The 15880-nt window shown below is 55.8% G+C and overlaps 2 protein-coding genes across 2 annotated transcripts in view; one reads left to right on the top strand and one right to left on the bottom strand.

Annotated features, from left to right (window-relative positions):
* The window catches only part of ZNF283 (zinc finger protein 283), an 83970-nt gene that overhangs the window by 54850 nt on the left and 13240 nt on the right, over positions 1 to 15880 (bottom strand). The gene's annotated exons all lie outside the window — the stretch shown is intronic.
* Positions 80 to 13988, top strand: KCNN4 (potassium calcium-activated channel subfamily N member 4). Its single transcript, XM_027079782.1, has 9 exons — positions 80 to 627; positions 3505 to 3600; positions 4838 to 5268; positions 7313 to 7448; positions 9983 to 10093; positions 10253 to 10371; positions 10689 to 10758; positions 11934 to 12101; positions 12413 to 13988. The coding sequence occupies exons 1-8, from the start codon at positions 469 to 471 to the stop codon at positions 12096 to 12098; spliced, it is 1287 nt and encodes a 428-aa protein (XP_026935583.1). The 5' UTR covers positions 80 to 468; the 3' UTR covers positions 12099 to 12101; positions 12413 to 13988.

The raw sequence follows: 15880 nt of genomic DNA, 5'->3' as shown, positions 1-15880 counted from the left end.
TGTGTTGTATGCCCATGGGTGTTATAGGTTCTGTCTCTGGCCATACCGTGTTTGAGGGTGTTATCACCCTGTGTTGCATGGTGTCCGGGTGTGGCTGAGTGTAGGTGTGTATTACACGCTGCAGACCGTTGTGTATGACAAAGCCCATTGTGTGTTGGTGTGTCTTAATCCATGTGGACACACGCCTCTTCCTTGCTCTGCCCCAAGACACACCCAGCCCCTCCTTAGTCTGAGAAGGGGGGTTGGGGAGCCTCCCCTCTGCCCAGGGGCCTCCCCAGCACCTCCCCGCCCTGCCCAGCAGTCACCACCCCCCAGAGGGCACAGGCTCTGCTGTGCCTCAAAGCAAGAGCCCAGAGCAAGGGAGCAGAGCAGGCCGGGGACCTGCAAGCCATAGTGGCTGCTCTTTGTGTGCTGCGAGGTGGGGGACTCTGGGCAGGAAGCTGGCTGAGCCCCAAGACCCCGGGGGCCATGGGCGGGGAGCTGGTGCCGGGCCTGGGGGCCCTGCGGCGGAGAAAGCATCTGCTGGAGCAGGAGAGGAGTCTGGCAGGCTGGGCACTGGCACTGGCAGGAATCGGCATCGGACTCATGGTCCTGCACGCGGAGATGCTATGGTTCGGGGGGTGCCTGGTGAGTGGAGGCTGGAGGGGCTGGAAGCTGAAACTGCTGGGTCTGAGGGAGGAGGGGCCTGGGGGCCAGGACTCTTGGGTCCTGAGTGAGTAGAGGCTGGAGACCCCTGGGTCTGAGAGTGGAGGGAGCTGAGGGCTGGAATCCTGGGACCTAGGGAGGTAAATGCTGGGGGCCCTCTCTGCAAAAGGAAGGGAAGAGGGGTCACAGAGTGTCAGTTTGAAGGTATTGCAATTAGACAGTTGGAGGTCCAGGAGCCCTGGAGGCCAGGAGGTGGCTGGTCAGATACTTGAGCAGATTAGGGGAGAGGTAACCCCAGGTTCAGTGAAGGGAGGGTGGGGAGAAAGGCTGACTTCTTCCAGTAGGCAGCAGCTCCTTGGTCTTTATCTAAACTCTAATGTTTGCACAGTATCTCAGAGGCAAAGGGCAGAGACCAAAAGAACTGGCTGGGTGGGGGGGTGGGAAAAGAAAACAAAGCACCGCCTCCCTCCCCCCTCCATCTCCAACATTAAGAAGCTCAGCTTCCCCAGAATCTATGGGCTATTTAGTCTGGGAAACAATGGAGAGGTAGGTTTATGGTAGCCTGGACTCCTGGGTCCCAGGAGAGGAGAGGCTGGGGCCCGGGTTCCTTAGAGGTGACTTAGAGCGTTTTTAGGGGGAGAGGGGCTGACTTTGAGGATAGTGTGAGTGGGGAAGGAAAGAACAAGTGGGGCTAGGACAGGTCTGAGCAGGTTCCCAGCACATTCCAGCCCTGGTCCGGGCAGCGATGGGGGCAGATGAAGGACACGGGTCAGAATTGGCGGCTTGAGGACGGGACAGAATTGCTCAACAGGAAAGGAGGGGTTGGAGATCTGTCTAGGGTAAGGGACGTGGAATTGGGCTGGTTGGAGGGCACTGATTGGAGGATTGAGTTGGGGGGATTTCTGGGGGACAACACTCAGGCTTGGATTTGGGGGTGGGAGAGGCAGACAGCTTTGAAGTGACCAGGAGCCACACGGACTGTCAGGGCAGGCTGGCTTCCTCTGGCCGGGTGGCCAGGCGAGGGCAGCGGGCACTGAGGGGGTGGGGCCGCCAAAGCCCATGCCAACAGGAAACATGGTCAGGCCGACCCGCCGCTCCCACACTTCAGCACCCCGCCCAGCAGGCGAGGTGAGGACAAGGCAGCCCTGGCAGATGGGAAGGGACAGGGGGTCTTTCCTACGCCACCCCATCCCTCCGCTGCCTCACCTCCAATTGCTTCCCTCTACCACCTGCCAGGCTGCTGCCTCCAGCACGGGGACTCTGGAATCTGCTGCAGCTCTCTGAGCCTCAGTTTCCCCAACTGGAAACCGGCGGTGAGGGTTGAAATACATTATCTGAAGGGTCCTCCTCGGCCCCCTTTCTATGACTGCCTTGACAACACCCGTGTCCCCTCCCCACCTCCATCGTAATCTAATAAACTCATTTTGCAGGGATCCAGACACCTGCTCGCCAGGAGGGAAGGGCTGGAGGAGAGGCAGGTGCCAGACCCCACCGATGCAGGGGAACGTGATAGAGATAGTGGGGCGGGAGAGGGAGGATGGTGAGAGGTACCGAGAGGCAGAGATACACAGAGAGACCGAGACAGAGAGAGACCAAGACAAAGATGCAGTAAGAGATGGAGTGGTACAGACAGAGAAGGGGGTCAGGGATTCGGGGCAAGAGGAATTGGAAAGGAGAGAGGACCACCAGAGAAGTGGATTGCAGAGTGGGGAGGAGGTTGGGTCTAGTGGGATGTTCTTTGGGACAAACTAAAGAGAGGGACAGGGAACTGGGGAGCCACAGAAGGATGAAGGGGTGGGGAGGGCTAGGGACAACAGCACCATTGTTCGGGGAAGGGGGGCAGGTCCCATGGGGCAGGAAACTGGCCCTCTTCCTCTGCACAGAGGGGGGCCCTGGCCGGGTCAGGGGAGCTGGCAGTGTTTTAGGAGAAACAGGTGCTGAGCTCAGAGTGGGAGCCCAGGTGGCCCCTTCCCCCTGACACCACCTCCCAGGCAGGGATCCACACACACACCCCCTCCTAGGGAATCCAGCAGTCCCAGTCCCCTCTAAATCCCTTCCTCAAGAATTCTAGATTCCTCCAAGGTATTGCCACACAAAGACGGGAAAAAACTTCCTGTGGTTTCTGGAGGCCATGTGCTTCTGGGCAGCTCTGCCCTGGGCTTAGAGCCAGGAGAGAACGCAGGAGGTGGGGAGGGGGGCAGAGGAGACACACGGGGCAGCAGGACTGGGGGGCCTTTCTCAGAGCTGGGGCTGGGGTCTTAGGAACCCAGCCCCTGGACGAGGGCAGGGGAGGGTGTCACTCATTCCTTGGGGCCTGAGTGATAGTTTCTAGGCTCCTCAGGAACTGCGGAGGGCAGGTGGGGGAGGGGAGGGACCTGAAGTTGCTTTCTAGGGCAGAGACCAGCTGGGTGGGAAGGGAAGGGGAGGGACCACTTTTTAGAAGCTAAATGTCTATTTCTAGACACCCCCCCATACACACACACACACACATACACACACACACACACACAACTGAGGAACTATTATTGATGGGGACCAGTACAGGGGAATTAGGAAGGAATGTGAGTTTCAAGGTCTTCCCTCAGGGGTGTGGTCCTAGCAGAAGAGCTGAGGAGGAGGGTGAACACTGGCACCTGGGCCAGGGCTGTCCCCTTGGGAAGGAAGAGGGCACTCTCCCTGGGGACCAGATGATGGTTCTGAGACTTCCCCAGACCTGAGGCATCAGGGGGAACTGGGCTGGGGGCTGGGGGCTAGGAGGCTGGGAAATTGGGACTGGAGAAGGGATGGCGGTTTGGGAAGAGTGCAGCGGGGGCTGAGGGAGGCCTAGGCTCTCACCCCTCTCTCCGTCCCTCCCAACAGTGGGCGATCCACCTGTTCCTGGTTAAATGCATGATCAGCATCTCCACGTTCTCGCTCCTTTCCCTTATTGTGGCCTTTCACGCCAAAGAGGTCCAGGTAGGCCCCCAGCCCCTTTCTAGCTCCCCTCAGCCCACCCCCACGCCCTGTCGGCTCACCCTTCCCACCTCCTGGGCTGAGTAATGAGCTTCCTCCACCCTGAGATACATCCACACCCTCATCCACCCGGAGGGGATGAACCACGGACAGACAGACAGCCCCCCAGCAGCCCTGACCTTCCTCCACCTGCTGCCCTGTCTCACCTTGCACACCTGTAGATGCTGAGAGTTCCCGCCCCCAGGCCTCTGTCCACTCTGTCCCAGGTTGCCTCACACAAGACACAGCCTCCCAGATCTCACTTTTCCATCCCTGAGTCCCGTCCCAACAACCTAAGATCCTAGCCATGTGCCCGCAGGTCCTTCCCCACTGCTGAGCTCCCCACCTCTGTGCCAACGACTCCACAGACCCAGAAGCCCTTCCCACCCGTATCCCCCCCTCCCATCTCATGTCTCAACCCACACTGGACTCTCCACCCCTTCCCCTCTCATCCCATCCCCCACATCCCCAGATCCTGTTTCCTTCCCCCCACACCTCTGCAGTATAAAATGAGGGTTATTGGTCGAGTGTGGTGACGCCCCTTGCAGTGCCTGGCACACAAGATGTGCTCAGTAAGAAGTACACATTATCATTAAAGCAGTCATTCGAATAGTTAAGTGGCCTGAGAGCCCTGGGCCTCAGTTTCTGCATCTGTAAAATGGGGGTAAGAATATTTTCAATCTCACTGTCTTGTGAGCATTCGCTGAGTCACACATGTACAGAGGACAGCGCAATGCCTGGCACCTCCAAAGTGCCCTGTAAACGTTGGCTATTATCATTGCTAATGGGACAATGGCAATTACTACTGCATCCCCAGAAACTGGAGTTAGGACACAGCTCTATGGATGTGGAATGTAAGTCCTTGGAGAGGCAGGGGTTTTGTTTCGTTTGTCTTGTCCACCCATATCCTCAATATATCTCAACATATGGAACAACGTCGGGCATACAACAGGCACTCAATAAGTGCTTCTGGGCTGGAAGTTCTGGAAGTGGGCTGAAACTAGGGGGAGAAGGTGGAGAGATGTCTTCCTTGGGTCCTGCCCTGCCCCTTCCCACCCTCCCGGGCCCCATGCCCTGCGCTATCTGCCTCCCTCTCCGGCCCCGCGGGCGCGCCCCCCTTATCTCCCCGCGCAGGCTGGGGAGCGGGAGCCTGACCTTCGTGTGACCCCCCCTCCTTCTCCATCCGTTCCCCTCCCTGCAGCTGTTCATGACGGACAACGGGCTCCGGGACTGGCGCGTGGCGCTGACCGGGCGGCAGGCGGCGCAGATCGTGCTGGAGCTGGCTGTGTGCGCGCTGCACCCGGCGCCGGTGTGGCGCCCGCCGTGCGCGCAGATCTCGGGGTCCCCGCAGACGGCGGTCACGCAGTCCTGGCCGAGCTTCCTGGGCCAGGCGGAGGCGCTGCTGTCGCTGGCCATGCTGCTGCGCCTGTACCTGGTGCCCCGCGCCCTGCTCCTGCGCAGCGGCGTCCTGCTCAACGCCTCCTACCGCAGCATCGGCGCGCTCAACCAGGTCCGCTTCCGCCACTGGTTCGTCGCCAAGCTGTACATGAACACGCACCCCGGCCGCCTGCTGCTCTGCCTCACGCTTGGCCTCTGGCTCACCACCGCCTGGGTGCTGTCGGTGGCCGAGAGGTGAGGGTGCGCGGGGAGGGGAGGGCGGGAAGGGACGGTACCTGGAGCCTCTGGAGGAGCCGCTTACAACCACCATCGCCCTGTACCGTGGTGCAGGTTGGGACTCCCTGGGACCAAGAAGTGGAGAAAGCCTATCGCCCCAAAGCCTTTCCTCCACCTGCAGTCTCCAGTCTCCCCAGACACACACACACACCATAGGAAGCCCTGCCCTTCCTGCTTCCAAATCTCTCCTGCCTCAGGTTTCCAGGCATCTGTTCAGTCTCAACTCGCAGGCTCTGGGCCCTGGCCAAGGGTTGCACCTGCTTTGGAGGAAGGGGACGTCTCTTCCAAATTAGCACAGATGCACTGTAGGTGCTCCCAGTGACCCCCGGGCTGCGCCAGAAGGGAATTCCGTGCAGAGAATTGGTACGGGAATTCGAGACCCCCTGCTGGACTTTGACCTGATGCTGGAACTGTACCCCTCAGGGCCTCCACTTACCTTACAGATAAACAAATTGGGGGTAATCTTAGCCAGTGGTTCTCAAAGTGTGGTTCTGGACCAGCAGCATCTCCTGGGAACTGGTTGCAAATCCAAACTCGCAGGCCCCACCCGGATCTGTGGAATCCAAAACTCTGGTGGGTTGGGCCCAGCAATCTTTTTTAACAGTTCACGCTGATGCTGGCTCAAATTTGAGAACCTCTGGTTTCGTACATCTGGCAAAGGATTCTTGAGGGGAGATGGAGAATGGGAAGAACTGGCCTTAGATCTCTCCTCTCTGAGCCTCTGTTTCCGCATCTATAAAATGGGTATCAAAATCCACCATCTTTAAAGTCTCCCTGGCAATTCCAATCTTTCATGATTTTAAACTCATTCATCTCACAGGATCTCAGTTTTCTCAGTTGGGAAACTGGTCAGGATCAGTAAATTATCCTCCCACCAATTTTCTCACCTGAAAAATGGGAGGATGGGGAGGGAGCCAAATTTCTAAATCTGTTTGAGGCAGAAGTCCTCAAACTTGAATGTATTTTGGGATGAAGGGGTTGGAGCTTAACAGGGCAGATTCAGTCGCCACCTCCAGACACAATTTAGTGGGTTTGAGGTGTCTGGGGCCCTGGTGAGTGATGCTTTCCCTGCTTTGGCCTAACTGTGGGTCAAAGTTAGACAAATCCTGATTATCCATCCTTTCCACGGCTGGACCTAAATGTCCCCTCCTATGAAGTGAGGGGAAAAGAGGCAGAGTCTGCCAAGCCTTTTTATTTACTTTTTTAAAGTGCATTTATTTCCTTATTTTAAAGATTTATTATCTATTTTATTTTATTTACTCTTGGCTGTCGGGTCTTGGTTGCGGCATGCGGGATCTTTTGTTGCGGCGCGTGGGCTTCTCTCTAGTTGTGGTGCGCAGGTTTTCTCTTCTCTAGTTGTGGCATGCAGGCTCCAGGGCACGTGGGCTCTGTGGTTTGCGGCATGCAGGCTCTGGTTGAGGTGCGCAAGCTCAGTAGTTGTGGTGTGCAGGCTTAGTTGCCCTGCGGCCTGTGGGATCTTAGCTCCCTGACCAGGGATTGAATCCGTGTCCCCTGCACTGTAAGGTGGCTTCCTTACCACCGGACCACCAGGGAAGTCCCCCGTCAAGCCTTTTTAGAGTCCCACCTTTTCAGTCCTGATAGGGCCACCTCTAGGCCATAGAGCATCTTTGTGGAAATTAGAAAAAGGTGCCCCTTCCTTTGAGTGGATGCAGCCCCCCGCCGGGTCTGACAAGTGGACTTCAGGCTGGGTGTCTGCCCCCCTCTCAACCCCTCAACCACACGCTCTGAATGTAGCAGCCCTGGTAGCCTAGCTGAAACCAAAAAGGCTTTGGAATTGGTCGGATCCAGGTTCAAATGCCACAGCCCAGAGTGGTTGAGCATCTTGCCCAGGTCACACAGCAAGGAGGAGGCCAGGCAGGCTCTCCAAAGCCCAGAACTTAACTGGCTTTTTCTGAGTCCTTCTTGCAACTGTGGGTGTATGTTAAGAAAGAGGGTATCAAACATCACAGGAACCCCAGAATTAACCCACTCTTCCCCACAGACAGACCGTTAATGCCACCGGGCACCTTTCAGACACACTGTGGCTCATCCCCATCACATTCCTGACCATCGGCTACGGGGACGTGGTGCCGGGTACCACATGGGGCAAGATTGTCTGCCTCTGCACTGGGGTCATGGTGAGTACACCCACTCAGGGACCCTGCCTTTATCCCACACTGCTCATCCCCTGGGCCCCAGGAAACCACAGAGCCAACTAAGGCACTCAGGGACACCCCCAAGAAACTCGGGTGTCTGGACCCCCACAGCCCCATCCCCTGTCCAGGACACAAACACTAGCCTCATTTCCTTTGAAAATCCAGGAATCCATCCCCTGAGTCCTTGCTCTCTCCAGAACCTAGGATCCAGCCCTCGCCCTCCTCGGGAACACAGGCCCCGGACCTCCCAGCCCCATTTCCTCCCAGATTCCAGGAGTCCAGTCCCAAGCCCCACCAAGACTCAGGTATCTTGCCCTCTCCACCCGCCTTTACCCTCTCAGTCATCCAGGACTCAGGTACCTGGTTTCCCAGCTCTAGGCTCTTCCAGGACCCAGGAATCCAGTCTCCCAGCCTCCATTAAAGCTATTTAGACATCAAGAGCATGCCTGTGGACTCAGGCTGCCTGGGTTCAAATCCTGCTTCTGCCCACTTCCTAGCTGGGAGTCAGCCACACAATCTTTCCGGGCCTCAATTTCCTCATCTGTAAAATGGGGATGCTGATACCAGCGTACTCCTCACGGGGTTCCTGAGAAGACGAAATGAATTAAACCATGTAAAGGGTCTCAAACACAGAAAATGCTCAGTAACTGGGTCAGGGGGTGGCGATGCGGAAGCTGTTGTTGTAACTGGTTCCAGGCGTCCGGCTGCCCCTACCCCAGCTCTTGTGCCCTCAAGGATGAGGCAGAGGCTCCCCAAGCGCCAGACTCCAGCCTCCTCCCCAGAGTCGGCCTCCTCCTACATCTAGACACCTGCCCCCTTCCCCTCATAGACCCAGCACCCAATGCCTTGGCCTTCACCTCCCTGTGAGATCTGGCTCCCTTCACCCGCAGGAATTCAAGCCTCCAGCCCCAGCCCTGATTTGTCCAAGGAAGGACATGGTGAATCCCCCAGTCCTGGGTCCACAGGTGATGCATGGGGGGAAATGTGACAGCCCCCTTCCCTCCAGCAGTGAGTCTTTGTGACTAGGAAAGAGGGGCAGAGACTCAGCCAGGCACACACTCCCAAAGGGAGATAAGGTGATTTGCACTCGAGCTCACGACCAACTCCTAGCTGAGAGGTTCCAAGGTACAATGAAATTATAACGGCTAACTTTTATTGGGCACATACTCTGTGCCAGTCTCTGCTCTAAAGGTGTCAACTTATGGAATCCTCAGAGTAATACTGTGAGGGTGTGCACATTTTACAGATAAGAAACTCAGACACTAAGAGATTAGATAACTTGCTCTGAAGCTGGGCTTGAAACCCAAGCAGTCCCAGAGCCAAGGTTTACAGCTAGTAATTATTCTGAGGGTCAAGAGTTGAAACATATGGGGTGGGGGAAGACTTCAGGAGATTCATTCTAACTCCAGGTGCTACAGAGCAGTTGGGATTTGTTGGGGCCTTGAAGGACCAGAGGCCTCGAGAAGGAAGGGAGAAGAGTGAGACCAAGGTGCTCAGGCAGGTGAGGGCTGAGTTGCCTGGGACGGGAGCTGGGCAGAGGAAGAAGAGCGGCCTGGACCTTGGAAGGCCTTGAGAGCTGCGCTAAGAAGTCTGGGGCAGTGGGAGCCTAGAAGGAGATTAGGGTGAGGGCATCAGGGACATAACTGGATGTTCGATCTCCCTGGGGTCAGGGTGGAGTGAGGGAAACGCTGGAGACTGTCCAGAAGGGAGAGGATGTGGCCAGAGCTGGGCAGAGGCTGTAGGGGTGGGGAGGAGGGGGAGGACACCCTCGCTGACCTGACGGCCCACTGGACCGTGGGGAGGAAAGGGTCCCGCAGGAGCCTGAGGTCTGCTCCTTGCCCAGAACCAGCCCTTCTCCCCAATCTCCAATCACACTTAACCGAAGAGAACATGGGCTTCCCTGGTGGCGCAGTGGTTAAGAATCCACCTGCCAATGCAGGGGACACGGGTTCGAGCCCTGGTCCGGGAAGATCCCACATGCCACAGAGCAACTAAGCCTGTGAGCCACAACTACTGAGCCTGCGCTCTAGAGCCCCCGAGCCACAACTACTGAGCCCACGCGCCACAACTACTGAAGCCCACGCACCTAGAGCCCGTGCTCTGCAACAAGAGAAGCCACAGCAATGAGAAGCCCGCGCACCACGACAAAGAGTAGTCCCCACTCGCCACAACTAGAGAAAGCCCATGTGCAGCGACGAAGACCCAATGCAGCCAAAAATAAATAAAATAAAATAAATAAATTTCTTTTTTTAAAAAAAGAGAGAGAACATTATGATGGTGTAAATACCACACCTAGGAGTTGGACTCGGATGCATGATTTTATGATCCCAGCTCCACCACTGGGAGCTGTGGGACCCTGGCTCTCTCTGGGCCGGTTTGCTTGACTGTCAATTAGCGGTGGTGGTGCCTGCTGTCTGTGGCTGGTGGGAGGGCTCAAGTAGAGAGAGAGTTGGTGGCACACGGCTGGTCCTCAGATCCCCACGGGCCTTGTGTCATAGTGCCTGCTGTGCCCACAGGGGGTCTGCTGCACAGCCCTGCTGGTGGCCGTGGTGGCCCGGAAGCTGGAGTTTAATAAGGCAGAGAAGCACGTGCACAACTTCATGATGGATATTCAGTATACCAAAGAGGTGAGGGGGGCCTCCAGCACCCAGAGCACACCCCTTCCACAGCCCCAGGATCCAGGCCCCTGGCCCCTCCCGCCTCAGATCCAGGATCCAGACCCCGGGCCCCTCCTCCCAGAACCCTAGGAGGACTATCTCGCTTGACACTGTGAAACCCACCCCCAGATGAAGGAGTCGGCCGCCCGAGTGCTGCAAGAGTCCTGGATGTTCTACAAACATACACGCAGGAAGGACTCTGGAGCTGCCCGCAGGCACCAGCGCAGGCTGCTGGCCGCCATCAACAGGTGAGGACCTCTGTGCGTGCGTACGCCATGTCCAAGTCTCTTCCTCTCTGCAGGGTGCACGCACACGCGCGTGTGTGTGTGTGACCAAGCATGAACGTGTGCCCAGGTCAGGATGCCCATGTGTTGTTTCACTGAACGGATGCCCACCTGGACCTCACAGTGACTCTGCGTGATGGTTTCGTTTACATGTCTCAGAGTGTCTGTGGGCCTGGATGCCCGGGTCTCTATGTGGGAGGCGGGCTCATGGGTGCAGCCACCCCCTCTCATCCCACCTCTGAGCTAGGGCCACTCTGACTCCCCCATTTTTTTCCCCCCAGTTTCCGCCAGGTGCGGCTGAAACACAGAAAGCTCCGGGAAAAAGTGAACTCTATGGTGGACATCTCCAAGGTACTGGGATCCCATGAGAGGGGGTCTGGGAGAAGAGGGAGGTTGGGGGCAGCTGGTAAGGAGATCTGGCCCTGGAATAGGGAACGCTGGCACACACAGGCACTCACTAAAGGTTTGTGGCTGAACGAACAAATGAATGAATAAGTGAATGATGCAATAGCGTTTCTCATGTAAGGTGCAACTTGTACAAAGAACTCCAGTGTTCGATGTGAAATTATCTCCATTGTCAAGTTACTTACATGTGGACGGATATAAAATTCCTTTCAACTATGACTCTTATACAACAATAAAACCAAAGCAAATTGACAAACCAAGTTCAGACACAAAGGGCAAAGCAATAAAATGCGAATTAACAGCACTGACACACGGACAGGTGGAAAACTCAATCTGTGTTGCTATTGTGAAGAGGGGGCCCAGGAGCGCTGGGCAGCCTTGCCTGGCCAAGGGGTGACTCAGCTTGCCCTCCTTCTCCTGGGTCCCCTTGATTCTGAAGTGTTCGAGTAGGTGACATCATGCACCCCGGCTTGGCTCACAGCACCTCTTGCTTATCCGGTAGCCTCTGCTTTTTTCTCATTAGTCCACGACAATTCAAACAGTGGCCCTTGGCCCCAATACCATGGTAAACACAGCCACAGATGCCGGCCCCTAAACTGCATGGTGGTGGCCTAAATCTGCCGGAATTGGCAGGTCATGATTTCCAAGATTATCCACCCGGCCCAAAACACGGAAGTCAAGAGTTCTCATAGAAAGCTCACACACTCTCAAGGACGAAGCTGTGAATCCTAGTTTGAGAAGGCAGAGAAAGGGCTCTGTGGATTGTGAAGTTAGGCAGTCATCAATTACACAAAGATTTAAGTGAGCACCTACTAAGTTCTAGGGCCTCCCTGATCCAGGTGCTGCCTTGGGCGTGTCATTTAACTGCTCCAGGCCTGTTTCCTCAGCTCTTAAAAATAGAAACAGGATTCCCACTGCCCACACTTTTAGGAGGATTTTAAACTATAAAAAGCACCGGGCCAAGTTGCTGGGCGGTGGCAGGTGGTTGATCAGGTACCTGATATTATTGAGGATAGTCCTCCAAGGCCTGTAAGGACTTAGTAAATGCTGGTTCCGCTGCCTTACTCCACGGGGCAGGGAGAGTCTCCCCCAGCTGATCCCTCTGACCTCTCTCTGCCCAGATGCACATGATCCTCTGTGACCTGCAGCTGGGTCTGAGCACCTCACACCAGGCCCTGGAGAAGCAGATTGATGCGCTGGCAGGGAAGCTAGACACCCTGACCGAGCTGCTTAGCGCTGCCCTGGGTCCACGGCAGCTTCCAGAACCAAGCCAGGAGGCCACGTAGCTGGTAAGGGAGCTGGGACTTGGGCAGGAGAACATCCTGGAGGAAGGGTGCCTGTGGCCAGCACTCCATGTGACTAAGGGGGTGGGGGATGGGTGGCCTGGAGGTGAGGCCACCCTTTCTCTTCCGCTTTGGCTCTGTCTGGAGGGAGGGACTCCAAGTTCGGGGCTGGACCAGCAGCGAAGGAAACAGACGTTCCATCCCCCCTTCACAGACTCTCAGTACCCGCTCTCTCTTTCTTTGCTTGGTCTCTGTCTCTGTCTCTTCCTCTGGTGTCTGGCCTGCTTGTCTATCCAGCTCTCTGTTTGTCTCCCCAGGACCCAGCCAGGAAGAACCAGGCTACTTTCCCCAGGATTGAGGTCAAGGACATTCTCTCTGCTACTCCTAACCCAGCCCCATGCATAAAGCCAGTTAAGCGTAAGGACCCAGGGGGGCCACACCTTGGGGTGGGTTGACTCCCTGATGGCTGCTGGCGGGGACACTAGCTGAAGGAGGGAGGCCGTGGCCCATCCCCACCGAGGCCCCAAACGGGAAAATGGTCACCCCTGTCCCACATACCCTGTGCCTGGGGACTGGGACTCCTGAGTCCCAGAGGAGGAGGGGAGCGGGGGCCCAGAGTCCAAGATCCTGGACTGCATCAGTTACCCGCTGACCAGCACAGATGAAGGAACGAGGCCCGAGGCAGAAGGCAGTGCCCCCTGGTGGGAGATCGAGGAGGACACCAATTCTCCAGAGCTGCAGAGAATTATCTGGTGGGGGAGAAGGTGGGACCTGGGGGGAAGGGGGAAGCTCACCAGTCTCTGCTCTTATACTTTGTAATAAATGTTAAACAAAGTCAGAAGAAGTTGCTGTTTCTTTCGAAACATATCCACACTCCAAACAGGCAGGTCAGCCAGTGGAACGCCCTTGCCCTGTCTGAACCTGTTTCCCCATCTATAAAACAGAGGCCTCTAAGACGTATCCTCCCGGGTCTGTAGGCTGGGGAGTCCTCAACTCCCACCTGGCCCCAGCCCAGACCTGCGGCGAAGAGCAAGGGCTTTCAATTCAGGCCCAGGAGCCCAGCCCCCCAGCCCCTCCTCCCTCAGACCGAGGAGTCCAGGCCCCCAGCCCTCCTCCCTCAGATTTGGATCAGGGTCCAAATCCTGGCTCTGCCAACCACTGGCTGTGTGACTTTGGGCAAGTGCCTTCACCTCTGAACATTTCACTTCACCTGTAAGATAGGGCCCCCTTCCCATGGGTCAGCTGTGAAGATTAAAACTGGGAGTGCACAGAGGGTCAGGTATTTAGTAAGAACAAATACAGGCGAGAACTTAATCATTTTTATTAGTGCTACTGATTTTCAGACACAATGAATACGGGGCTGCCCTTTCTCTTTTTTCTACTGCCCTTTAACCCTCTCTACTCACATCCCACCAGAACCTAGATGAAAACTCACCTATCAGGAGACTAACAGGAACTCCAAACCATCCTACGTACTTGTTTCATACCTGCTAGGGCTAAGACAGAAAAAGGAAAGGGGGCTGGCACTTACAGAGGTCCTCCTGTATGCCCAGCTCTGCGCTCCTGTTTTGTAAGTCACCACCACCACTGCCCGCCCCATTCCACCCCATTGTACAGACACAGAAACTGAGGTTTCAAGAGGAGCAGGGCCTAGAGGGCCTGGATTCACACCCAGCTCATCCCACTGCAGAGCCCTCCCTCTCTGCCCTGCTTGAGGTGAGTCAAAGACAGAGCAGCCTTGGACCCTGAACCTAGGTCTCGTTTCCCACAGCCGCTTCGTTCCACTTGCAGAGGCTGATTCATCCTCGCTTCCCTTGATTTGAGGGGAAGCCCAGGCTGCGAGTCATCCTTCTCTGCTGAGCTATCTTTGGATTTCCCTGCAAGTCCACAGCCAGCCTCCCCCTCAGCCCCAAGAGCTAAACTGGGGTTTGCACCACCCACTGCCGCAGACAGCCCTTCCTCTGGACGCCAGCCCATCTGCGGGGAAGAGGAAACAGGAACATTTCCAACACCCTACCCCTGCAGTAAGCCCTCCTTAGTGATGCCAGATACCCTGCCGAACTCATTCCTCCAGGACCACCCTTTCCTAGTTGTACTTGGCTTCAGCGGGCAAACTCCTTCTTACTCCTCCTTTGGGCCCCTGCTTAGATGCCCCCTCCTCCAGGAAGCCCTCTCTGAAGCTCCCATAGCCCCACGAACCTGTCTCTATTACGACAATAATATTTATTGGGCAAAGCCCCAAGTTAAGTCCTTTATATAAATGATCTCACAAAATCTCTACAAAAGGAGACAAGGTGGTATTATTGGTCCCATTTTACAGATGAGGAAACTGAGGCACAGAGATTAAGAACCCTGCCCAAAGCCACAGCAAAGAGATGGGGGAGCTGGGATTTGACCCAGGTGGCCGGGCTCTGGAGCCCCAGCACTTAGCCAACCAGCCCATTCATTCGCTCAGAGATCCCTACACCCTATTTTAATTTTTACTCTGTTGCGTCTTCAATGTCTAGGGCCTGGCATATACCAGGCCTCAGTGAATATCACTGAATGAACACATTACCTGGGATGGCTGGAAGCTTCTCACCCTCTACCACATGTTGGTTTCTTCTGGGACAAGGGACGAACTGGTTATAAGGGGCTTTTGACTAAGAAACTAAGAGCACACGTGAGAGCGCTCCTGTTCTGAGTTATCTCAGATCTGCCCCCCCCCGCCCTGCCCCCACTCTCCACTGTGGAGCTCAGGTCCTGACCTCTCCCTCCAGCAGTCTCTGCTCTCCCCCTCACACAATCAGCACTTCCTGAAGGCCCTGCACCAGGGGCAGGGCTGCAGGCATAAGTCAGAGGGCTCTGCCCCCAGGGGCTCAGTCTCATGGTGATTTTGGCAACTTCCCCCTCCTACTTCTGTTTTGCCTCCATGCCCACGAGAGGACTGGGTGGGGAAAAGTGGGTCCAGAGAGGGCTGGAGGGCTTACCAGGGTTAGAGAGCCAGTCAGGAGCTGGGGCCACCCCACCCCCCACCCCAACCATGCCCCAGACATGCCCTTCCTCTGTTCAAAATCCTTCCATGGTTCCCACCTGCCCTTCTCTCAAAGTCTGGCTCCTAGTCCTAGCTCATTTTTTCTCTTCTTGCAGGATCTTAGCTCCCTGACCAGGGATTGAACCCGCAACCCCTGCAATGGAAGCGCAGAGTCTTAACCACTGGACCACCAAGGAAGTCCCCACTCAATTTTCTTTCATTGAGATTTATTTTACATAAACAACACAAATTTTAAATGTGGCCTCAATAGATTTTTTACAAAAGAATTTACCTGAGCAACTACCACTCAGCTCAAGCTTGAAGTTTCTGGGCCCCTAAAAACTCTCACGTCCCTCCCGTCTTGATTCCTTTTGCCCAATTTTGAACTCTGAAAGGAACCCTGCTGCACACCCTGGTGTGTACCTGCTTCTTGGTACCAGCCAGGTGCACATTCGTTTTTACTACAGAATGGTGTTACTACGCACACAGGCCTCACCTGGGGGAGCTCTTCAGGCTCTGCACCCCCCTGCCCCTGCCTCTAGCCTCCCCATAACCTCCCTGTCATGGCTGCTAATGATTCTGCAGCCAATTCCAGTGTGTGAGGGTTTTTTTCCCCCATGCCAAGCAATTCTCAGACACCACAGTCGACTCAATCCTGACACTGTCTACCTGGAGACAGCGTCAGATTCCACAGGTTAAGGGTTCAGTCCTACAAGACTGCCCCCTACCCTCACCCCTTCAGATGCCAATTTCAAGTCCAGGCTGTCACCCA

Source organism: Aethalodelphis obliquidens, unplaced genomic scaffold, assembly GCF_003676395.1.
Source record: "Aethalodelphis obliquidens isolate GAN/ISIS:26980383/991018 unplaced genomic scaffold, ASM367639v1 scaffold43, whole genome shotgun sequence".
Classification (NCBI taxonomy): Eukaryota; Metazoa; Chordata; class Mammalia; order Artiodactyla; family Delphinidae; genus Aethalodelphis; species Aethalodelphis obliquidens.
This window is presented reverse-complemented; position numbering and strand designations above follow the sequence as displayed.